Source organism: Myodes glareolus, chromosome 7 (genome assembly GCF_982192425.1).
Source record: "Myodes glareolus chromosome 7, mMyoGla1.1, whole genome shotgun sequence".
Taxonomy (NCBI): domain Eukaryota; kingdom Metazoa; phylum Chordata; class Mammalia; order Rodentia; family Cricetidae; genus Myodes; species Myodes glareolus.
In genome coordinates, this window is record NC_142032.1 from 13,910,319 (window position 1) to 13,935,511 (window position 25,193).

Here is a 25,193-nt window from a genome sequence, read left to right on the forward strand (position 1 = left end):
GCTAAAGACTGAACATAAAAGTGCCCCGGGCTAAGAGCCAGATAGTCTATATTTAGAACATTTTCCTCATCGCCTGTTTATCCGGCAGACTCGGGCAGTGCGTTCTAGGAGAGTGTTAACAAAGTCCCTGGACTGGACAGCAAAGGAGCAAGGTGCTCTAAGACCAAATGCCAGGAGTATAGACATCATCTCTAAGACACAATTATTTCCTCTGCTTTCTATGGGCGCTCCTGAAACAGTTTAATCCAGCCCTTCCCAGCCACTCCCACAAGTTGTGGGAATGTGCTGTCCACAAAGGCAGGCTTGTTGTTTGTTTAAAGTATGCATGCGACCCTGTTCTGTACCAGTCCTTGAGTGCTCTAAAAGCGACCCTACATCGACTTGACAACTGGAAAAGAGAGCGCCCCCTACAGCATTCGCGCATCTTCTTCCTTTGTGCCTGGTTGCTCTGGCGGAGAGACAATGCGTTCTTTAACCAGAAAATGTAGAGAACTGTTTTAATCCAGTCAAACTGCAGGAGGGAAAGCGGCCGGCCTTGTGTCTCGACTTATGTTTTCCTCAAGGGACAAAATAGGTAGCCCCAGGAATTCCACCGCTTGTAAAACGCGCCACAGAAATGCGGGTTGACTTACACACTGGCTTAACCCCTTCCATTCTGAGGCCCAGACGAGCTTTTAAGGGCGTCCTTCCCGGTTCTCCTGCTTGCCTTCCCTATTCCTCTCCAGAGGCCGGATCCTTAGCGCCAGGTCGCTGTTCAATTCCGCTGTCCTCTCGGGAGCATCTAGGAGACCGAGGGGAGGGTCTCCGAGGCGGACCCAGAGTCTCTCGGCCGCAACCCACACGGTCGTCCTTAAGGACCTACGACCGGCGCCAGTAGAGGCGGGCGTTTTGTTCTTATAAGGAGCAAAAAGTTTCCGTGACAACGCGGAAATGAGTAGTTTTGCAGCCCAGTAGCGCGGGGCAAGAGGAGTCTAGCAGGCGGGAGCCACCGCGGTCTGGTCGCCTGCGTCCCTGGATCCCCGAAGCCTGCAGTCCCGGGACCTCAACGCAGCGTGGAGCGAGGCACCCTCGGTACCCTACGGCTGCCGCGGCCGAACGTGAGTGAGGGCTCTCGAACGTGAGGCTTTGATGCTCCCCAAACTCGATGTGTGGGGTGAAGGGCGCGCAAGATACTGGGGACTCCCACAGAGTTGCGCGGGAGATCGTGGCCAGGAGCGCGGGGTGCGACGAATGCAGGGACCCTGGACCGGGCCGAGCCCAGGAGCTCCTTTAATGCACGCGTACGAAGTGGGCATTGTCTCCCTCATCACTCTTCGTGGGTGATGCACAGGGATCTCTCCTCCCGGGCGCCACGGAGCTCCCGAGTGCGTCCGGCAATCTGGGAAGCAGGCAACTGTGCTCCCCGCGCTGCCGGTTTTGGAGCCCCTAGCGGGGGGCCACGTGTTTGTGCCTAGAGTCGGGACCTTCCATCTCTTAAACCGGGTCGGGTGGCCGAGCCTCAGTTCTGGAAGAAAGGAATGGGAATGACGTTTGTTTCTTCATAGCTTGTCTTGACGCAAGAAGGTTGCTTCAGGCCGGATGAAGCCCCTGCCACTTCCTCTTTCAGGACTTCTAGTGGAGTAGACCCTGTGCTCTGTAAAACTTTCTCCAGGGCTTTAAGTAGTCTCTGCCTTTGATTTCCAGCCCCATCCTCGAGGCCCACTCTGAGCCTCCTTCGTTCAGGCCTTTAGGTAAACGGACTTAGAAGCCCCTGACCGATTCTTCGTACAAAATGGGACAATATTGGCCAAACCAGGGAAGAACCTCATTTAGCCTTTTCTCATACTGTCTAGTATGAGAATGGCCACCCTTCCCAAAACAGAAGGGAGCCAGATACTGGTACCATATAAATCAACACTGGGGGGCTCTCTGTTGTGTTTTGGGTTTCTTCTCTTTACAAACCAGTTCTGCTTTGGGGAGGCTGCCAGTGAAAGCCAACACAGCTGCTGTGGTCATTGGTCCAGGGCAGCAGTGACAAGGGTGGCCGCTGTCATTCACCTCCTGGTGCCTGCCTGCCGGCCTGGTTTGCATAAGTGGTCCTGTTACTTGCTGATTCCCTGTGAATGGCCGCTGTCCCTGGCCGTGCTGTCTTCAGATTTTCCACTTGTGGGTAACCGTGTGGTGGTTGGTTATACCCTCTCTCTGGATGGATCCCTGGGGAAGCTGGAAAAGCGTTTGCTTGCACACTGTCCTCACTGTGGCTAATTTTCAGAGACGCAGCAGTTTCAGGCTCTGGTGTAAAGGGGCAAAGACCTGAACTTTTAACCTGATGCCATCACCCCAAAAGTCGTTACCTCTCCAGGCCATGAGCGAAACATGAAGGGTGTGTGGGTGAACTTTTAATCAGAGGGCAGGAAGGGGCGGTAGCTTCTGGGAGATAATTGCTCACTTGTCTGCAAGAAACCTGGTTTTATAGTTTTCCCTTTTTGAACCCTCTGGGGTTAGTGTACAAAGGGATCCTGTTTGATAATAGTGCACACTGTCTTCAAGGAGACAGTGGTATGCACCTGGTGCTCTGCAGCCTGCAAGAGTGAGGTTGAGCTGGTGGAGTACACACTAGCCCAGTTCTCAAAGCCACAGCCCTGGCAAAGCAGAGCTTGTCCAGGGGAGAAAGGCTAAGACTGTGTGAACAGTGGAGAAAGCACTTCTGGTGAGGGAAAAAGATCACACCGTAAGTAACCCAGGGATGAGAAACTCAGGGGTGTGGCTATGGCTGTCAGGTGGTCCAAGCATTGAAAGTTGATCAAAGAAATGGCTTGTTCGATCTGGCCTCAGATTCCCTGGTTAGAGCAGAGATAGGGATCGACAGAGCACAGGCGACGTGCTGGTCATCAGTGTGAGCAGAGGTTGTGAAGGGGGCGGTGCCTTCTGGGTGCATGGCTCCATGATTCCATGCTTGGAGGTGAGAGGTGCCTCCGATAAGGGTCTGAGGCTGTTGCAGCCTTGTGGCTGTAGTAGAGAAGTATACTAAGCCAGGCTTAGTTTTTTCAAAAATTGAGCTGTGATTCGTGCCTGGTGTTGGTCCATCTTGAATACCCGCATCCAGTCTTAATGGCATGGTGAGGATGCTGAGAGCTGATGGTGTCTCCAGAGCCACCAGCACCAACCCAGTCCTTTGTGTGAATTAGAATAAGGTTCTCACTTCTAACAAGATGATACTGTACGGTGCCATTTAACACAAGGGCCCCATAGCTGAGCCTCTGAGACTTGTCCTTGCTCCACCAGCCTGGTTCTCTTGAACAATATGATAACTGGACAATCATTCACGGTAGTCAACTATTAAGAGTTTAACATGGACTGGAGAGATGACTCAGGGGTTAAGAGTCACTGGCTACCCTTCCAGCGAGCCCTGGTTCAATTCCACAGCACCCACATGGTGACTCACAACCAACTGGTAACTCCAGTTCCAGGGAACAGACACCCCCTTTCGGTATCCAATGACATCGGGCCTGCAAGTAGTGCACAAACAAACACGCCAGCCAAACACCCATATACCTAAAATAAAAATTAAAAAAAGATGGACTCATCCAGCTGGGGAAGGGAGGAAGGAAAGAGACAAGCCCATCCCTGGTGGGTGATGTGAGCCTTGGCCCAAGCATCAAATAACCGTTTTGATTACTGAGTGGTGTGAGGTGGCAGATCCAGTTTGCATCCTAAAGTGACAGGGATGAGTAAGTGCCACCTGGGTGTGGTGCAGAAGGAAAAAGTGACAGCCACATGCAAGGTGGGGTTTCCCAAGAAGTAGAAGGTGATAAGAGAGATCAAACGTGCTGACTTGCTCGTCCAAGCCATTCAGCCCCTCTGTGTCCTCTTCCTGCCTCCATCAAATCCTATTTATCTGCACGCATCCTTCCCAAAACCATGGAGGAAACCATTCCTAACACCCCCTCTCTTGACTCAAACTCAAAGATTGCTTGGCTCCTGTACCACCTGTCTTGTGCTCCATTAATTGGGAGGGCACTTTAAAACATAGACTTTATGGTGACTTATGCCAATAGACTGATTGCCTGTTTACCTGAGCAGAACATATCACAGACCTTGGCTCCTTATAGCTATGCCCACTATATACCCACCAAGGTACATATACAGGTGCACTAGAAGACACCTCCTGGTAGGATTTCTCCCTTTATGTTTTCATAATGCAGCTTCTTCTCATTTTATTTACCTATTTGCTTAGTGCTTTGCAAGCATTAACCCTCAGTCACACATATTTGCATAAGGTAAACATTATACAATCTCAGGGTTTGGGGGCTGTGCACTCCTCTATGTGCAAATCAATAGGATATTCAGGTGAGTGAGTCAATAGAAGCCAAGCACAGAACAAAGAAACAAGGTCCTTAATTAGCACTAAGGCCCTGGGGAGTGGGTGCGCACAGGGGCCACTTAGAACCCCTGCTTAAGCCAAGTGAGGCCTGACAAGGACAGTGTCTGCTTTGGCTGCCTCAAGCCACCTGCCCTGCCCAGCTGATCTCTCTCCCTGTTGTCTGTCTGGGCCACTGAGTGTCCGTGATGAGTGAACCATATCTCCAGGTGCTCCCCCTTCACATGTGACCTGCATGCGCTTTGGCCCGCCTCTCTCTAATTGGGTGTTCTCAATAGCTGGGCAGTTGCCTTGTCTATTCCAAGTCTCAGTGCCATCTTTAAAATCAGGATAAGCCATCTCAGGGATGAGGTGGGGAAAAACCACTTAGCTCAGTGCCTGGCCCAGGTCACAGTGTGGCTAGTCTAAGCTTCCTTCCAGTTCCCATCAGGCTAATGTCCCTCAGCTTTGTCCACTGAGGTCTAGATGAAAAAACAAGGCCACAAGGTTCTAGACTCTGTCCACCCCGGTACAGACAGAAAGCTTCCTTGTCTCCTAAAGCTGAGGACGAAGGTGACCTTTTGGCCTGAAAGAATACCAGTTTCAAGCTTGGCCTGCAGCAGGTGCCCAGACAGGAAAGCAGGGTGGGGAGGCCTCTAAAATAGTCTCTTGAGTGTTCAGAAGACCCTCTTCTAGGGCCCTCTTCAATGGTTTAGGACCCCTGATATTTTCCCACAAAGATTTATCTCCCCTATGCCATTATGCCTCACCCAGTGATGTCATTGGAATGGGAGCTCCTCAGATGGCATCACTGTTGCCCAGGCAACACCGCCACCATAAGGCAGACAGGAAGAACACAAACCACCCTCAACTGTAAGACACGTGTTACAGGACAAAAATCTAGAAGATGTAGCTACCACAGGTGGGTTTCTCGGAGACTGCAGAGAGGGTGGGCCATGGTGGGAGCCCAGTGTGTGCTCTGGGCTGTGGAGCTGGTTGGTGAAGGGTCTTGAGGCATTAGGTGTGTGTCCCAAGGGGAAGACACATTGCTGACTGCTATGTTCTCTCTCTCCTCTGAGCCATATTGACTCCATACGGGGGCTTCTACTCCACAGCCCAAATCTCCATGGAGAGGTGTGGGATATACTGGTACAGAGACAGCACTGGAAAAATAGCTTTCCCATGTTCTCCTCCTCCGTCCTTACTACAAGGGTTCTTCACTGATTAAGCAAATATGACAAACATGGCACTATATTAGGAATTCAGTAGCCTCGGGAGCTTTATAACCCAAGGCAGGCAAAGGGAGGAATGTGTGGAAGCCACCCACCCTCCAAGAGGTAGACCCCTACTTATCACCCAGCTCTCACAGGCCCCGTGGGATTCTCCAAGGGATAAATCAGTCCTGTACAGTCTCTTCATCTTCAGGAGCTTGTACTGGTCTTTTCAAGATACTTGGTTGTTAGGGAGTGACAGTGGAGAGGGTAGCCACGGTTGCTTGCTGTGTACCCAGGGGCGCACTGAGGACAGCTCTGTGCACCCAGCTGAACGCATGGCAGTTGTGACTCTCTTAATTGCTGACCCCATGGCTTCAGCCTCACCTTCTAAGGTGCTACCTGCTGCTGTCCTTCAGACGGAATTCCTGAGTGAGGGCTGTCACAAGCCATTGTTACCAATGAAAGATGCAGGCAGAGGAGCGCTGCCCTCCCAGAGAGAAGTGAAAAACCAGATGGTGTGGCAGGTCCTTCTCTACAAAGCTCCAGGACCCAAGGCCTTTCAGCTTCACAGGACCTGAGTCGGTCTGCTCGGTGCAGCTAGACATCACTTCAGGGGCATCTCTGTGTCTGATGTCCAGTGACGGTGGCAAAAGCAATAGCCCCAATTTTTATAGGAAAAATTTTAAGGTCCTCAGTGAAAATTGAAGTATCCTTGCCTGGGTAGACAATTTGCAAGCTCACTCTTCTACTTGGAAAACTGCCTCTCCCCCCCAAAAAAACCCACCTCTCAAAACCTTACATTCCTACAAACAGAATTATCTTTAGGGAAAAGAGCAGTTTCGTGCACTGAACATCTGCTCCCAGCGAAGCTTCCAGTGAAGCTTCCAGCGAAGCCTGCCCATGGCCCTTCACACGCCTGTTTCTCTTGCTCTCGGCAGTCCCTCAAGGTGCATACAGTCCCGTTTTCTAGAACAAGCAACAAGCTCAGACTCACCCCGTGTCCCTGAGACACGATTCCAACTTAGATCATCTGCTGTCGCGCAGGCCTTTCTCTCTGCCACCTCAGGCGTCTCTGCCTGGACTCCACAGAAAGCAGCATGTAGAACCCCACCGCTTGGGTGTTAAAAGTGAGAAGCTGGAAGACAGATCACCAGTTCCAGGCCTGAGCCTCCGATCCCTGTCTACTCTGTGATGTTAGCAGAGGGGACTGCTTTCTTGTCTGCTTAATGATGGTGGTAGCGGCTACCACATAGCATGCACTACATACTGAGATGCTCCCATAGGAGAAAACACAGAGTCCTTGCTTACCAAGTGACTCACTTCCCATGACTGACCACTCATGGTTTACCCGGGAGGAGAAACACTACTCCAAAGCTGTCCTGAGTGCCACTGTGAATAGCCAAAGAAAGTGCAGAAGAGTGTCCCACCAGCAGCATCCAACCTGGAGGGATGCTGTCTGTCATCATCTGGGCCCTGCCTGTTGAGAGAACCAGGCACTCATAGCACAGTTCCCACGGGAGCCTGTTTCAATAGCCTTCTTCTATAGAGAAGTCACCTGACGTTCATGAACGGGTCTTTTGTTTGCTGAGACTCGGTTCTGAATCTCTGAGGAGGCAGGAGAGCACCCTAGGCTAGAAGGGAGGAGTCAGGGGATGCCCAGGTCCCACCCCTACATCCTGCCCCCAGTACCCTGAGTTTACCCATCACTGTTTCTTCCTTATGCTTTACCCCAACACATACAACCCCTTCCCCTGTGCCAGAGAGCCCTGTTCCTTTTCCTAATGGCTCTGAGAAGGCTTACCCAGGTCACAGGGTCTCTCGTGAGACGTAGCTCCGTGAGTTCATTCAGAGGCTCATGCCTCATGTCCCACAGACGTGGCTTGAGCAGCATAGCATCCTGAGATCCTGGGAATGAGACTCCATACATTCCTGTACTCATTCGTTTTTCAGCAAGCGTTCCTAGCACAGCTGTCCTTCACGCTGCCCAGAAACTCTTTAGAGACGCACGATGGTTAATGCTGGCCCCCTGGAATTGGAGGGCAGGATGCTGCTGAACCCCCTAAATCACTAGACTTTCTCTTCTCCTTCTGTGACCTTTAGAAGAAGGTGAGGAGGTGGAAGATATAATTTTGTGTCCACAGGCTCCTGAAGAGTCTGCAGAAATGCCATTCATTGTCTTCTTCCCAAAGAAACAATACAAAGCCATCAACAATGTCATCTCCAGAGCGCAGCACCCAATGTGACGCCTCCATATCTCACCAATGGGCTGTAAACTGTGGAGTGGGTGTGATGATGTCATAGCACATGGCAGAGACAGGACTCAACAACTGGTCCTTCTGATCAGTTTGGCCCCTTTAGTGTTCTCTAAGCTTCTACAGACTTAAAACTCTTTCTTGCCAAGAGCTTTGGACTATTTCTGGGTGACCTTGGAATGGGGGAGGGACAGAGGTTTGTACAAATGAACTTATGGGTGCTTACAGATCGGTCATGGTTCTTGTGTTCATCTGGACACTTAGGATGTTCCAGGCACAGCCTAGGTACAACACGTATTTTCACATGTGGCCACTCCATCCCTGTGACTGGAAATTGAGTGGCGGCAGGTTGCCATTGCTGTTTTGCTTTGGGTAACTCTCGAGAAGCGGTGCTGGGCCATCACGGATAATTCACGGAGTGGCTTTCACAGCTGTTCCAAGCTGGACAGTTCGGGCCCTCTGCGCTCCAGAGAGACTTCGCTGGCTTTGGCCAACAAGTGTAGGAGGGCAGACAGGGGACAGGCAGCCATTCTGTTGTTCACTGTGGGTGAACAGGAACCTGAGGTTCTGCACAGGCAAAAGCTGACCACAGCTCTTGGTTTTTTACAGTTGGGTTGGCTTCCCTCCTCTCTGTTCCCCTTTAAAAAGATGAAAGGGTTTTGAGATCTTTGCAGGCTCAGACTGACTCTCTCTCTCTCTCTCTCTCTCTCTCTCTCTCTCTTCTTCCCCCCTTCTCTTCTCTTCTCTCCCCTTCCCTTCCTCCCTCCCCCCACTCTATGTGTGTGTGTGTGTGGGTGTGGGTGTGGGTGTGGGTGTGGGTGTGTGTGTGTGTGTGTGAGGCCTGAGGAGCTTCCTTTCTCTCCTCCTCTTCCTAGCTAGCTCTGTTCAGACACTACTTTGAGGTCCTGACTGAGCCTAGGGAGGATGAGCTTGTGGGGCCTATAGTAGGGGAACAGACCTTTCTTTGGCTGCAGAGATAGGTGGGGGTTGATGGTAGGAAGGCTTCCTCCTCTGTGTCTTAGAGCTGCAGGAGAATTCAGATAGGCCCTCTTCTGAGCTGACTTTGTTACCAGGCAAGGATCAAAAGGAAAGTGGCTCCTGGGCCTAACAATTCCTCTAATTCCCCATTCCCAGCTGCTCTGGAAGGGGAGGGCGGGGAGGCGGGGCTGTGGGGGAGGGGAGGAGCCGGGGAGGGCTTTTGTTTTTCTTTGTGTTTGCTCCTCGGTTCTGCTCTGCTCAAGGCTTCTATCTTTCTCTGACTCCAGCAACCAGCTCTGCTCTGTCGAGGCCTTCTGCTTCCACTACCCTGGGGCCTGTTCTGCCTGCTCCACAAACCAGGGAGCCTTGGAAGGCAGCGTGTGTACAAAACTCAAGGTGGAGAAACAGGAAGGGGGCAAGTGGGAGCCCCCCCCCTCCGACATGCCCTGCCTAGAGAGGGGAAAGGAGGGCTGTGTGTGTGTGTGTGTGTGTGTGTGTGTGTGTGTGTGTAGGGGATTCTACTCTGAGGAGTGCTTGCCTAAGCCAACTCTATATGAGCCTGGGAAGTGGTTAACAGGTCGTTCCTGTGAGTCACAGTGCCTGCTTTAGAAACTTGTGTCGGAACCCTGGGAGTCTAGGGAGGCCCCTCGAGCCAGTGCACACTTTAGGAAACTCGCGGAGAGGAGAGTCAGTGAGAGACGGATAGTCAGAGTCTGTGGAGGCGGCCCTCAGACTGTGGTGTGCCCAGTGTAAGCCCTGAGTCCTTGGCGCCAGGAGCGCCCCTCCCTTTGCCCTGGAGAAACCAGACCACTTAAGAGCCGCAGCTAACTGCTGAGGCCAGCTGCTGTGTACAGGTGTGGGCCTGGAGCAGTTGAATGACCTCAGACTGTTCCACTTGGACGCCTTGGGCCCCTCCCTACGAGGTGAGGTTGAAGGCACCCTCCCCAGAGGCAGTATCATGGGATAAAACACTAAGGACAGAGGCCCAGGCAGCCTAGTACTTGGGTGTGCCTGGCCCTTGTCAGGGCACACATATGAGAAGCCGCACCTCCAAAGGCCCCAGACACTGGCCTACTTCAGAACCTTCGTAAATATGTCTGACTCCCTTCCCTTGCTCTTCCCTTTCAAATTCGAAATGCTTTTGGGGAGGAGTTTACAAAGAAGACTAGTTACCCAATTTTAGCTTACAGAAATGGAGGCAAGGGTAGAGAAGGGTGGAGAGGCGTGCACGAAGTCTTTAGAGGACAGAGGACGCTCTGAAGTGGCCAGGCAAGCAGGGTTCAGAGAGGGACCCCCGAGTCAGGCTCTGATCGTTGTGAGACCTCAGGCTTTGATCTTGTTGTGTGGAAAGAGGACTACGCTCAGGTAGGGGAGAACTTCAGGACTGGAGAAGCAGGCCGTAGGAAGACAGAGTACCAGGACCTCACCCCAAAGGTCTACACTGTCTCACGCATCATTGGAGCAAAACAAAGGTCAGAGCATAGCCAAGCAGAGAGCCTGGGGAGGTGTTTGCTGCGGGAGAGGAGGCAGGCTACTTTTTTGTTGAGACCACGCCAGCTTCCTGAGACTGTTGTAACAGGGTATCCTCAGGACCAGACCGGACCCTTCCTTTCTCCCAGCTCAGATGTCCCTTGATTGACACAGCATCCCCTATCTTGATCTAGGATTTAGTCTCCCATTGCATTTCCTCTGCCCTATCCTTTCTACCTCTCAGAAGGGCTTGGGAACCCATTTGGATTCAGGATCTCATCCTAAGCTGCTTCGTCTAAACACCTCTACAAAGTCCCTTTGTCCAAGTAAGGTCGCTTTGGGGTCCGGATATTAGCCTAGAGTCACATTTTCTGCCTTTCAGTCCACACAGTGACTGCTGGATTCCAGGTGTCCTAAAGGGAATAAATGAGAGGAAAGGAGGCGTGGCCAGGGCTCAGAGCTGCAGTCCTTCCTCCTGCCCCTACCCCTGGCTGTCTGTTCCCAAGATATCACAATACCTGTGATACCCTTGGGCCTGGTCCTCTGCTGCTGGGAGTCAGGCAGAGGTCTGGACAGGGGAACACCTGGTCCCTCCTGGGAGATTGATGGTTTCCCTGCCTTGGTTAACGGTGGACACACCAACTAGTGAAAATGCAGACCAGGAAGGATGTAACCCTCCCACCAAGCCCAGAGTCCAGGCCCCTGTCCTTCCTGCCCCTTGACTGCCCTGGCCACTCTCATGACCCCAGTCCAGACAAGAGGATTGGCATCCTGGTGGCTTCCTTAAACCCCTTCCTCTTCCAAGAATGCTTTTGGCGATGTGACCTGGTACCGCCTTTGGGTCCAGCCAGCATCCCCTTGTGGGCTCACTGGTGGTCTGTTTAGTCTGTCTGGGTCTCCTCTGACTTCGGTAGAGGAGTTTCTCTGATCTTTGAGAGCCACAGACCTTTAGCACGGTTTCTGCATTAGTGGATACTCTTGAGACCAGAGTCTCTTCGAGTTCCTGGAGAAGCTATGGGGAAGAGAGCAAATACTTATGGCATCTGTGTGAAGCCCCCAGCACGGGCCTGGCATGCAAGCATCCCTCAAATGCTGCCATGACGATTCTCCCCAGGGTAGGTGCTTGGCTGACTGGGAGACCCGGGAACAGTGGGGACTGGGCTGGAGGCGGGACTTAGGCCTAGGCTGGGGAAGTAATTAATAGTTAGGCCAAGTGGTTGTTGAGGGGTTGGAGGCAGGAGCCCAGAGAAACAGCGTCCCAGGGAAGTGAGGTAGACAGCAGCAGCGAAGAGGCCCAAGGCTGCCGTGGAGGGGCTGCCGACAGCGTACACAGGCCCCGGTGAACCTCTGAAATACTTGACTGGACTCAGGTGGCTTTAAAAGAATGTTTTGAAATAATAACCAGTCATTTAAAATGGAGGATTCTGATAAAAATCCAAATTATTGGCTTCTTTTAGGGAGGAAAAGGGGTCTTGCCATTCTGGGTTCACAGGATATGCACTGTGGTGACCACTGCCCACAGGAAAAGCGTGTGCCATCCAAATGGCCAGTGCCCCCGCTGCTCAGCCCTCCACAGCAGGCTGACCTATTTTTCACTGGTGTCCTGACCTATCTCCCCACTTCTCCCCAGCAACCATGGCTTCACAAGCACTATTGCAGGGAGATCAACCGGAAGAAGAAAAGAGAAAGAGCCGGGTGGGGGAGGAAGATGGCAGCTGAGGCCCGGGCTACAGGATTCTGAGTAAAGGAGGTGGGTTGGGATGGACCACATCCTTTCTGCCTCCTTTCTCAATTATTCTTGTTGATCTTCTTCCTTCCTCTTTCTTTACTTCCTTTCTTTGTCTGCCCCTCCCTCTCCTATGAGGACGCGGGCCTGCGTGACCCAGCCCCCAACGGAGATGTCCTCCCTGTCCCCATGCAGGTACAAGTGAAGAGCAGTCCAGTCAGAGATGTTTCAGTGGTACCTTGTGTCCCCCGACCCTTGCTTGGACAAGGGCCAGCTCCATCAGGCCTTTCTCCTCCCCAATGTTCTAAAAGGGTAGTAGGTGCTGTTCTAGTTGGCGGTAGAGACAGGTGACTGCCATATCTGTATCTTCCCCGGGCATCTCCCAGCACACACTAAGTCAGCTCCCACGGACAAGCCTGGGGCAGTGCTGTGTCCAGCCCATGCACGATGCCTTGGAAACTGCAGAAGAACACTTGGTCGGCTTTGCCGGACTGTGGGTGAGGAAGCAGAACTAATGAAGACACGGGCATAGCAAAGGGCAGGACATGGTCCAAGGTTACAGCCGGACTCAGAACCAGCCGAGCGGTGATCCACTTGCTCCCAGAGGAAGCTAGTCTCACACTAGGGGCTCCACTCCTAAAGAACTTGAGAGATGGGGTGTAACGCTGAAATATAGGAGGCAGTCTGCTCTGGGCTCAGGCTGCCCGGGCTCAGCTTTCAAACTCCCAAACCAAGACGAAGGCCAAAAATGGCTCTGTAGTCAGCTGAGCCTTCATGATGTGACCCTGATTCTCCAGGGCCTAGGAAACCTGAGAGACAGTCACCCGAGTGATATGGTTAATTGCCACTCACATTGGGGCCATGAGGCACCCATTAGGAGCAAGAGGTGGTGGACGCACTCACTCAGTTCCCCTCAGCTTCCTGAGGAATGGAGACAGGGCAAAGGAAAAGGCTTGGCTTGGCTGGGATGATGCTCACTGACAGTCCCACTGCAGCTCAGCTGGATGATGCAGCTGCCAAGCTGATGTTCCGAAAGTTAAAGACACTCACACGCACAGTTCTTAGCACTGTGTCTGGCACCGGTAGCTAGCGTGTTCAAAGGGCCTGGCACGGAGTAGCACATTGCAGGGTGCTTAACATCATGCCTGACACGAAGTAGCTCTCAAAAATGAAAGCATCTTCTGCTATGCTTCTGCACAGACATTCCTACCAGATGTCACCTGGCAGGGCCCAAGGAGGGTGCCCAGTCTGCCTCAGCCCCCACGACATCACCCTCCAGGTCCAACCTTGCTGCTCTTTAGGCCTCAGTTTGCAAGTCCATAAATTGGGCCTAGATTAATGCAGTTCTAAATTCTTGCTTTCTCAGTATTGGCTTTACTGACAAAACTGGATATCATTAACTGGAACTGGAAACCCAAACAGAAGGCCCAGCACACAGCAGGGTTCAGCACAGACAGGATAGCCTGGGTCTTCTTGACTCCTTTCTTGAAGGAGCCAGAACTTAGAAAAAAACACACCACCACCACCCCGACGCGCGCGCACACACACACACACACACACACACACACACACGAATCTGCCATCAACCGCCTCCTTTTTTCCATTTCAGTAAGGAAGCCATCAGATGTTCCTCTGGACTCTGCCTCTCCAGAACTGCTATTGTAATTAATTAGCAGAGCTAATTACATCTGATGGGCAGGGCCAGACAGGAGCCCTTGGCAAGTGCCAGAGTCCAGCTGGGACACTGCAGGAGCCAGACTTCCCTTCTCCCCGGAGGGTACCTATAGGAACCTGACTTTAGGATGGGTGGTCCTCAGACTTGAGTACTGAGGGGCCCAGGAACCACCAGGAGAGTATGCTAAAACACCGGTGTTAGGCCCTACCCTGGGCTTTCTCAATGCTGGCAGAAGGTAGCATTCAAAATACATCTGTCTGGCAAACGCCCACGTGGTGCTGCTGCTGGGAGCCTTGGAGACCTGCAATCCCAGAAGGAGGCCCCTCATGGCTGAGGAATGGTCTGAGGTTGAAGCGCTTTAGTGGCTGAGACCATGGTGGGCAGTAGTTGCTGTTGGGGCATGAGACAGAGAAGGGCACAAGCTTGTTGCAGAATTCTCTGGAAGGAGGGAAGGGAGTGAGTGTGGAGCCTGGGACTTTGGGGCCAGAAGAGCCTTCAAAGGACAGGAAGGACTGAAGCTCTCTGTGCTTCTATGTGCCCCAGTGAGGTGTGTGTGGCTGTCTGACTCCCCACATGGACTTCCCTGTCAGGGATGGCCCTGCACTCATCACTGAGGGTCCTGATACATCCGGCCTTCTCCTCGCACTCGGGCGCTTGGCCGCGCAGCAGCAGCATGGGAAAGCCTGGGTGAGCCAGGCAGAGCAGCTGGAATCCCTACTCGCTCTGGCCTCCATAACCTCACGTCTAGAAAGTCTTCTGAGCTTTGATGAACCCATCTCTGAACCAGGGAGCATAGCCACCTCTTGGAAGGTCACAATGGTCACTGTGGACAGTGCCAGGCACAGGAGGGCTTGTCAGACAGGAGCTGCTGCCAATAAACTGCCAGAAGAGTTTGTTCCCCAGAGCCATGGTGAGGAATGCTCTGGGGTGCAGGAATCAGAGACCCCCTTAAGTAGCCACCTCATGCTTTTCCTCTGACAGGAAAAACCCGTTAGAATACCTGTCCCGGCCACCGCATTCACTGAGACACCCAGGGGTCACCATCTTCCCCAGTCTTGTACCCCAAGACCTGACTCTTTGCCAGGCTAAGTTTAGCCATATGAGCCACCCTCCCTGTGGGTGAGGCTGGAGTAGAGAGGAATTCAGCAAACTTCCTGTCGGCTTCCTGGCAAGTAGGCGAAAGCCCGCCAAATGACCCAGGTTTATTCCCAGAGCCAAGGCTGCCAACAGATGTCACAAACCCCAGGTGTGGGACAGTCCCAAAGCTGAGAGCTTTGGGACCAGCAGAGACAGATGTCCTTGGAGTGCCCTCTGGGGAAGGGTGTGTGTGCATGTGAGTGTGTGTGCATATATGAGTGTGTGTATATGCATGTATTCCTAGTTTATGAGAGCTTTACATCAGAACAAAAAGTCCTCCCCACTCCTCCAGGGCAGGAAGGTCCCTATTAACGGACTTGGGAAACAGGAGGACAGAGGCTTCAATCCCAGCTCTGGCAGACTGGGTGGCAGGCACAGAGTGGCTATAGCATTCAGTATCTTGGCCTGGCCCTCCCACCCCATCCTTGGGGCTCTGCTTACAGCCTCCACAGAGGTAACTGGGTTAAATCCCTGGGAAGGGGGTGATGTCTGAGCAGGGTGAGTCAGCAGGACCTCCCCCCTCACAGGCAGGCCCAGACTCTGAAGGAGTCTCCCCATTTGCTGGGGGGCAGGGCAGAAGGAGCACTGTGCCCAGGAGCGTCAGGAGCAGGGCAGTCCTTTCTGCTGCCAAAGCACTTTCCAGCGTGCATTCCTCCACACCACAGACTTGGGAAGGGCTGGGGTGCTTGGCAGGTGAGAAAACAGGCCTGTGGAGGCCAAGGGAAAAAAAAAACTGTCACATGGGGAGTGCCCGCTCTGTGCCAGGCACCATGCTGAGCACCCGTGTGCACTCGACCTTAGCACCCTTGTAAAGGAGGGGCCTCCTCGGGGGATGAGGATGGGAGCCCTTGAGTGATCCTCCTGAGAAGGCGCCACCGCCAGGGGCAGAGTCTAAGTTCAAACCCAGGTCTGCTGGGCGTCTCTAAGGCAGGATGCCGTATGTCTGCTGTGCTGCTTCCCTGGTGCTTTGGACAAAGTCTGTCTGTAGCCCCCATGGGTGCTGCCTGTGTCCTTCCAGAGCCCCCCTGCAGGCAGGGACATCTGTGTATCCCCACCCAATCACAGCTACTCTTTTGATAAGCGCACTCAGTCAGTGGCTCAGATCTCACGAGGGCTCTGGGGGGCATTGCCTTAGTGGGGCTTTACAACACCAGGAATCTCTCTTCCCGCCTGACAGATGCAGAGACGATGGGAAAAGCCGTAGTTTGTCCAAGGTGCCTAGGCTTCTCCTGACTTGGTCTGTCTCCTCCAAGTGCTCTTGACTCCCAGGTTTTGAGTTCTGATCAAGGGGGGCTCCTAGAGTCGAGCATCTAGCAGGCGTAAGGCCTTGCTCTGGTGCTATAGTTTGAGCTATTGTATGAAAGGGAAGAGCATTTTCCAGTCTGGGGCTTCGTGTTGGCCACACTGCCCATCTGGTGGCCCGTTCTCCCTCCTCTACTGATGTGGAAACCGACTCCTGTCCACGATGGGAGCTACTGTGAGTACAGCTGTGCCCCAAGGCCGCTGCCTGTGCTACCGGGGCCTTGAAGGGCCTAGGAACCGCCTAGGGTCACCTAGCTAGCTGGCTGCCATCTGGTACTCCTTTTAAAGTCCACAACCATGCTTGTCAGCCAGCCTCACAGTTCTGCCGTGGGCCACCCGGGTGGATCATCCTTGGCTGTTTCTGTGTTGTGGAAACCATGGCTGCTCAGTTTCTGCGGTTATCCAGCATACTTTCCTCCCCTGCTCGGGAGTGGGAGGCTGGCTGGCTGCCCCTGGACTTCTCCTCCATCCTACCTCTTCCCCCATCCTACATCCTGCGCTTTCTCCCATCCCTGGCTTTCTGCTCTGTAGAAACCTATGAGCTCTTCAGAGCTCAGCCTGAACTTGTCTCCTCTGGGAATTCCCTGGGGCTAGCCTCCACTCCCCAGTCCCTCTGGATCTTGCTGACTTGTGCAGCAGTGTTTGGGGTGGAGCTGTCTGAGTCACCTTTGTTCCCCTTGCTGGGAAATCCTCACCTGCTGGCGAACCCCTTTATCGGGGTACCATGAGGGTAAGAATTTCCTCATGCAAATTCAACGTCAGAGGACTCAAGCCAAAGGGCCCAGAAATTCCTGTCAGTCAGTGTTGGCTTGCCCCCAAGGACTCTTCTCTTTGTTGTCCAACAACACACTCGAGATCTTCCCTCTCTCTGCTGGGGTCACGGAAGGAAAGGGGCGGGACAGGTATGGGAAGGGTGGGTGGTTAGTTCCCAAGGCTCCTGCTGGGAGAGGGGAGGGTGCAATGTAAGGTTATGCTGAGGTGCCCCTTATCCTAGATGTGTGTGCATGCACGGACATGTGTGTGCATGTGTGCGCGCGCGTGCACACACACACACATACACACCTAAGATCTTTCTAAGGTCTCTCCCTCCACTCACCACACATTACAGCTATAGCTTCTGCAGTCTGAGGGGCAGCAACAAAGCTCACAAGAATTTCTTTTCCTTCATCTCAGTTTTAGACAGGAGACCCAGAGACCTTGGGGTGTGATTTTGTTTCTTCCCTTGAGAATGCCTGTCATCTCACATTACGGAAGCCCTCTTCTGCTTCTCATCTGAATATCCACATCGCTGGTATAAAGTTAAATAAGGGTTGCTTGGCCACAGCATTGTGATGTCATGGCAGCCCATCTGATGACCAAGATGGCTAGCTAGTTACTAATGGGTGGGTAGTGTATACTGAGGGGATTGTGTTGGACAGATGTATGGTTCATATTCCAGGCAGGAAAGAATGGAGCACCATGATTTCAACACCTTCCTCAGAATGGAACTTACAAGTTATAGTTTATTCTAAGAAACTTTTTAAAAATGGGAATGGGTGATTTGTCTGCACCATATGTCCATACCACAAGCATGCGGTGCTCAAGGAGAAAAGAAGAGGGCGTCCGAGTTCCCTGGAGCAGGAGTTATAGACAGTTGAGAGCTACCATGTGGGTGATAGGAATCAAATACTGACCTTTGAAAGCAGTAACCTGTTGGGACTGCCAACCCACATAAACATGGACATTCATTATTAGTTATAAAAGCTCGGCCTTAGCTTAAGCTTGTTCCTAACTGGTTCTTATAAATTAACCCATCTTTTTTAATCTACATTCTTCCACACCTGACTGGCTACTCTGCCTTTCTTCTTCCTAGAGTTCTCTCTCTGTCCAGAAGTCCTGCCTATACTCTCCTGTTTACCTATTGGCTGTTCAGCTTTCTATCACACCAATCACAATACATCTTCACTCAGTGTACAAATGCCCCACAACAGTAACCAGTGCTCTTAATCACAGAGCCGTCTCCCCAGCCCCAGCTGGCTGGGTGATTCTGGGTAAGGTCAGGAGTGGGGCTAGGGTTCTGTATTTAGTTTTCTGTTGGCTTGTTTTGGCTCTTTCTCTGTCTCTCTGTCTCTCTGTCTCTCTGTCTCTCTGTCTCTCTCTCTCTCTCTCTCTCGCTGTGTGTGTGCGTGTGTGTGTGTGTGTGTGTGTGTGTGTGTGTGTGTGTGTGTGTGCTCTTGGAGAACAGAAGACAGAATAGGACATCAGTTTCTCTAGAACTGGAGGACAGGAGATTGTGAGCTGTGTGATATCGGAGAGGAACCAAACACTGGTTCTCTGTAAGAGCAGTAAGGATGCTTACTTACCTGTTAAACCCCTGTCTTTTTGGGGTGGCGGACGGGGTCTTACTGTCTAGCCTAGGCTAACCTTGAATCTCGTGGCAGCCTTCCTGACTCCCTCTCCTAAGTGTGTCAGCCTGATTCTGGGTCCCTAGCAAGATTTCAGGTGATGCCTCGCCAGTGATCTGTGTATCACAATTTTCCTTGCAAATACTGCAAGAGGTTAGCCTTTCTCCCCCAAATCATGTAAGGCTTAAAAATCCATTCATGCTGGAGAGACTGTTAAGAGGTCAGATTCAGAGTTCAAATGTTTAGGTAAGAGAAGCAAGTGGCATCAATCCCGTGGCCCTCTGGGGATACAATTACCTTCTTCTCTTAAACCAAGAACCCTAGGCTCAGAGAGGTGAGTTAACACGCCCAGCATCACGCAGCTATTCTGTGACAGGGCTAGCACTGGAGCTTGTTATTCTGAACTGCAGGAAGATGTGTTCACTAAACAAAATTCAGCGTGGTAGAAGGCAGTGTCCGAGGCCGAGGAGTTTGATGGTGGGAGAACAACTCACATAGCTTAAAGAGAAAGGATGTCTTCACTGACCCGACTGGAAAAGCCAGAAGTGACGGTGTCATATGCAGCTGGGTGCAGGGTGTGCTTTACTCTGTGTTGGTGGCAGGTTCCCCTGCTGGTGGCGGAAGAGCAGCCCACACTGTAGAAGTAATCCTGTTATCAGACAGCCCTAGCAAGCCACAAGAAAAGCCTTTCTTCCCATTGGCTCAGAGCATTCATATATTCACCACAGAGCCAATTGCTGTGGGTGTAGCTGTGGCTGTATGGAGTAGTCTGCTTGTCTCGGGACTGGCGTCTGGATTTGGGTCTGGTCACCTGGATCTGAGATGTAGGTTTATATCTGCCCCAACCAAAGGACCAGGAAGAGAGAAGCCTGATCCTCGGGGTTAAGACTGTTCTGATCCCATCAAGAAAAGCTGTGTTGTGCAGACAAAAGAAATGTGTATGGCATGTGTAAGCCCGAGGCTGGGCCAGAGCACGGGAGACGGTTACAGTGTGAGGACCGGCACTAGCTCTTGGGGGCAGAGGTTGGCTCAAGGGTCCAGGGAGAAGGGTCCTTGAAGGAAACATAGGTGTGACCAGCATTGTCTTTCTCTGTTCCTAGGAATACTACAGCCATGGCCCTGGGACTTTTCCGGGTATGTCTGGTGGTGGTGACGGCCATTGTTAACCACCCCTTGCTGTTCCCCCGGGAGAACGCCACAGTTCCAGAGAATGAGGAGGAGATCCTCCGTAAGATGCAGGAACATCAGGAGAAGCTGCAACTGGAGCAGCTGCGTCTGGAGGAGGAGGTGGCGCAGCTGCTGGCCGAGAAGGAGGCCCTGAAGCAGGCCGAAGAGGAGGGCCAGCAGCAGCCAGAGGCCTACACTGCCTGGAACCTCTGGAGCACTCTCTGCATGATCCTCTTCCTGATCATCGAGATATGGCGGCAGGACTACCAGGACGGGCCCTTCCCAGAGTGCCCGGCTGGGGATGAGGATGAGCTGTCCGGACTGGGGGGCGCCCCACTGAAGGGCCTTCCCCTGCCCAATAAGGCCACCCTGGACCACTTCTACGAGCACTGTATCCGAAGCGCCACGGGGGATGCTGCCCGTACCCGGGAGTTTGTGGAAGGCTTCGTGGATGACCTGCTGGAAGCTCTGAGGAGTGTCTGCAGCCGAGACACTGACATGGAGATGGAGGACTTCATCGGTGTGGGCAGCATGTATGAAAACTGGCAGGTGGAGAGACCACTCCAGTGCCACCTGTATATACCCTTCACACCCCCGGAGCCCTACAGCTTCCGCCCAGAGCTCTGGTGTTCCAGCCTCTCGGTGCCCCTGGATCGGCAGGGCTACGGCCAGATCAAGGTGACCCTGGCCGATGGGGACCCTCTAGGCTGTGCCTGCAGCAAGACTAAGCTTGGGGAGGATATGCTGTGTCTCCTCCATGGCAAGAGTGGTGGGGTACAGCCCAGCGGAGGTGGGGGTGATGAGATGAAGGACTTGCTGTGTTCCAGAGAGACCTCACATCTAGACGCCATACAGGTCATGAAGTGGTTCCAGGTGGCCCTCACCAGAGCCTGGCACCGCATCGCCCACAAATATGAGTTTGACCTTGCCTTTGGCCAGCTAGACACCCCAGGGTCTCTCAGAATCAAGTTCCGCTCGGGGAAGTTCATGCCCTTCATCTTGACTCCTGTGATCCAGTGTAACGACTCGGACCTATATTTTGTCCCACAGCTCCCCAGGGAACCATGTAGGGGACCTCCAGCCTCCAGCACCGACTGGTTCCTGTCTTTTGCTGTCTCGGAGCAACAGTTCCTCCGGATCACTGCGAAGGCTTTGCCGGAGGACGCCTGCCACCTTAGCTGTCTGCAGATCGCCTCCTTCTTGCTCTCCAAGCAGAGCCGCCTGTCAGGTCCCAGCGGGCTGCACAGCTACCACCTAAAGACTGTCCTGCTGCACCTTCTGCTGTCCCAGCAGGCCACCAACTGGAAGGCCAGCCAGCTGGGTGTGCGTTTGCAGGAGCTCTTCCGCTTCCTGGAGAGAAGCCTCCTGGAGAAGAAGCTCCATCACTTCTTTGTGGGCAACCGCAAGGTGCCTGAGGCTATGGGACTCCCAGAGGTCGTGCGGAGAGCTGAGCCTATAAACCTCTTCCGGCCCTTCATTCTGCAGCGGACTCTTTACCACAGCACAATGGACTTCTTCTATGAAATGCTTAGGAATGCCCCAACGCTCATTAGTGAATATTCCCTCCATGTCCCTTCAGACCGTGCCAGCCCACCCTCAAAAGCTGTCGCCTTGTAGAATGTGAAATTGGAGGGTCAGGGGGACAGCATCCCATGTGTCTACCTTACTGGGGTTCTGTAAACCCGCACAGGAAACACGGTAGGCCTGGAGGGGAGCTGAGGTTCAGCTTGCTGGGAAGCCAGGTCCTGGAGAGTGGGGGAAACAGAATTGCAGCTGGACACTGGTTTGCCTTTCTGCCACGGGGGCTTGTTGGTGAAACCGTTGTTTAGGTTCGGGCACCGATCTTTGCAGCTTAGTTTTCAATCACTATGAATGACCGAGATGCTGACAGAACAGTCTCCCCCAGCACTGAGTTAGAGAGAGGCCAGCACTGATTTGAATGTAATCCTTTTGCATCACCATCCATTCTGTGCTTCAGACAACAGGGCTTCTACGAGGATGTTGTCGGAGGTCCGATTAAGAACCAACACTCTATTCCAGGGACTCTTGGCCCCGGCTGTCTGAAGCTGAATCACGAATGGGGACAGATGTGGGAACTCACAGCTTTGAACCACATCATACACAATAACAGAGGTCCCACGGTGGCCACCTTTTTTAAATACCTGGCAGAGGTCCAGGAGCCCGATGACTAATGTCTCCATTGCACAGAAATGGGTACTCGGTGGTGGAGAGTCTACAGATGTGTCAGTCACACATCTTACTCAGGTGCACACCTTCTCCCTGTCCCTTTACCCATGTACCAGGTCCTGACTACCGAGGGTGCCAATTACCACATTGGTTGCTGGCTCAGAAGCCCCTCCCATCTCCATCTCTGGTCTTCCCGGCCAACAGTGTGGTAGAGGGGCACAGATACCTGTGTCTGACTTCCACTTTGGCCCACTTTAGAGAAAGTTACAGGGCCCTGGGGCAAGGATGCTGACAGCGCTAAGCTATCCTCAGGGTCCCGGTTACAGGAAATGCAGGTTTATAAGTCGTAGGTGCTATGAGAACTCAGTTCTGGTCCACAGACCCAAAGCATCTCGCAGGTCCCGGCTCCAAGAGGGCGTCACCCCTGTACACGCAGTCTTTTCTGCACAGGCCTTGCTGGCTGACCTCATGGATGACCCAGACTGAAAGAACATGATGGAAGTTGGGCTCCCTGGGGATCCATGTGATGACTTTAGGCACAGCCTGGGAACTCTAAGGAGTGCTGTGGGCCCAGACATGCATCAGAGCTTTAGGCTGGAGCTGGACTCCTGTCCAGGCCTCTTCCGGGGGACCCAGCGGCCTCTTCTCCTTAGGAACTTTCACAGTGGACCAAAGGAGAAACAAATGAAGAGCCAGGCGGCACCCGCTAGCCCTCCAGAAGATGACAGGCCCTGCAGGGAACAAAGCCAGGCTTCGCACAGCTCCACGCACGCCTCCCACGGCCTCAGAGGGCTCCAGAAGACGGGCCGTTTAGCCACCAAGCCTAATGGATGGTGGAGAGGGCATGGGGGTAACCTGAGACGACAGGATGCCTGAGTGTAAGCAGGAGTTAGAGTGAACATCGGTGGTCCGCCCCTCCACAGCTTCAAGGGGGACCCTGTAAACAAGCCTCCTCAGAGTGTGGCTCTGCCCGCAGCCCTGAGCCACCCTGTCCAATAGATACCTCTCAGAGTCAGGGCAGACGTCCTCACTCATTGTCATCCGTGCCTTGTCCCTGTTCATTCAGATCCCCGTGGTGCATCAAAGAGAGCCCAGCAACCAAGAACCAGCTTTCAGAAGCCAAGACCAAGCCCCTCCTGGGCCTCCCCTTTCACCTCTGGGAGAAGAGTCACAGGATGAACCCCTGGCTTCTTGTTTGCTGGGGCACTTGGCGGGAAGAGGCGCCTGTTGTGTAGCAGGGCTGCTTCTGAAGCAGCAGGCTCTTGGTTTCGTGCTGCCTTATTTATATTAAAGGAAGAATTAAATTCTCGTAAGGTGTGGAGTTTGCTTTTACTTCAGAAAGTCTTTTAAAGCAGAGTTGGGCATGAGGGTAGATTTCCTCTTGGCGAGCAAAACTTTAACACACACACACACACAACACTCTCACACACACACACACACACACACACACACTTATACCCTTGGGAAATTTTTTAAAATAACAAAATGGAATACTTCAGCCTTTGAGGCAGCTCGTGCACTGCCTGCAGGGTCCCCCGACTTACCTTTGAAAGTCGGCTGCAGGGCAGAGTCCAGCACAAGGCCTTACTTCATAGAGCCAGTTTATGCAAAGGCAGGGAGGCCCTGGAACAAATGAGAAGCTTTTGCTTTTTGGAGACTCTCTCTTGAACCTGGAGCTCTAGTCCTCTGAGCACATGGGGCCTGTCCACAAAAGACAATCCCCTCTCCCCACACCTTTACACCAAAGACTTACTCTCCCATCCCCAAAACACACAGGACAGCACCAGTCTCTGCTCACTTGCTCTACTATAGGCCCCAGGACTGTGCTTGCTGCGTCTGGGTAAGGGTGAACTAGTTAGGACCCTGAGGTTGGTTAAGTTAGGGGAGGGCACAATGTCCCAGGCCAGGGCCTGGGGAGATGACTCAGGCAGTAAAATGCTAGCCATATAAATTCAAGGACCTGAAATTAATCCCCAGAACCAACGTGAATATCTGATGTGGCAGTGGGTGTGTGTAATCTCAGACAGACAGATGACTCCTCAGGGCTTCCTGGCCAGTCAACCTGGCCTCACTGACCAATAAGATACCCCATTTCAAAAAGCAAGGTAGGCCATTCCCAAGGAAAGACATCAATGTGGCCTCCATAGCCACAGTCCTCTGTGATGGGGAACTTTTATTGCTATCACAAGATACCCAAAGCAAATCACTTAGGAAGAAAAGTGTTATATAGATCACCATTTAGAAGGCTCTAGATCCCAGATCAGGCCACTGTATTTGACCTCTGGTGAGGATGGCAGGCCTATCACACTATAACGGGAACACATGGGAGAAGCGTTCGCTGCTTTACTGAGGTAAAGAGCCAGGCTGATAGTTTTAGGATAACTTTTGTGAGAACTAGCAAGGGTCCCCTAAGAAACAACCCGAATCTCCTTCAACCCTGATTTGAGGTCCTCCCAGTAGACTTAGCCTCTTAAAGTTGCTACATCACCACACAGTGACCAGACTTCTAATGCAGGAACCTTCGGCAGGTGTGGCATGGCAGCAACATCAGAGCTATGGCTCCCTGGAAACGGCATGTTGATCCCTTATCAAAGCTGTCACCCAAATCACCGGGAGAGTCTAGCCAGTTTCCTTGAACCTGAACCTGCATGGTGCTCGCATCCAGTCTGAAGAGACCATGTAGAGCTCTAAGCATACCCCAGCTGAAGAAAACTTACTTCCTCTCAAGAAAACTCAAATGGGTTGCTTTGTCGGAAGGCAGACCTGGGGGAGGCTGATCCCTTGGCTGGGGATTTGGGTCAGTGTGGTGCCAGCTGTACCACAGTTTTCCCTGAATACAATTGCGGTCCCACGGGTGATCAGGGCATCAGGCTGGGGAGGCCCTGGTTTCTGGCAGGTTGGTACAGGTCCAGGAGCACTTCCTGGGGGCCTGATGCATAGGAGGCACTGATCAAGACAGAAGTGAATAGGACCCTGAGAAGGAAGAGCAAGACGCCCTTCCAAGTTCTCCTATGAGAAGCACCACAAAAACAAGCAAACAACCAAAACACTGGAAGGGCCTGAGGGTGTAGCTCAGTTAGTAGGGTACTTGCCTAGGATGCATGAAGCCCTGGTTCAATCCCAGGCACCACCTAAGCTGGGTATGATAATACATACCTACAAAGAGTTTACGGGGTCCAGCACCTGAGTGACCCTTGCTATCCATTTCACTGGGAACAAACTCCAGGATCCACTGCAGGCTTTCATGGCCTTGCTGGGGGTTAGGCCAAGGAATCTACATTCTGCCAGACTTGCCTGCTAAGAAATCTAAGAAGTGTGGTTAGGGAAGACCTGGGAAAGCTTGGAGAAGGATGGGCAGCCAT

The 25,193-nt window shown here is 52.7% G+C and overlaps 1 protein-coding gene across 2 annotated transcripts; it reads left to right on the top strand.

Annotated features, from left to right (window-relative positions):
- Positions 1–445: 445 nt before the first annotated feature.
- On the top strand, positions 446–23,140 carry Itprip (inositol 1,4,5-trisphosphate receptor interacting protein). 2 transcript variants are annotated; one of them, XM_048423565.3, is made up of 2 exons: positions 446–1,097; positions 19,578–23,140. In XM_048423565.3, the coding sequence occupies exon 2, from the start codon at positions 19,591–19,593 to the stop codon at positions 21,259–21,261; it is 1,671 nt and encodes a 556-aa protein (XP_048279522.3). In that variant the 5' UTR covers positions 446–1,097; positions 19,578–19,590; the 3' UTR covers positions 21,262–23,140. The 2 variants fall into 2 exon arrangements, with proteins under 2 accessions (XP_048279522.3, XP_048279521.3); XM_048423564.3 differs by lacking the exon at positions 446–1,097 and adding an exon at positions 5,135–5,261.
- The last annotated feature ends 2,053 nt before the right edge of the window (positions 23,141–25,193 follow it).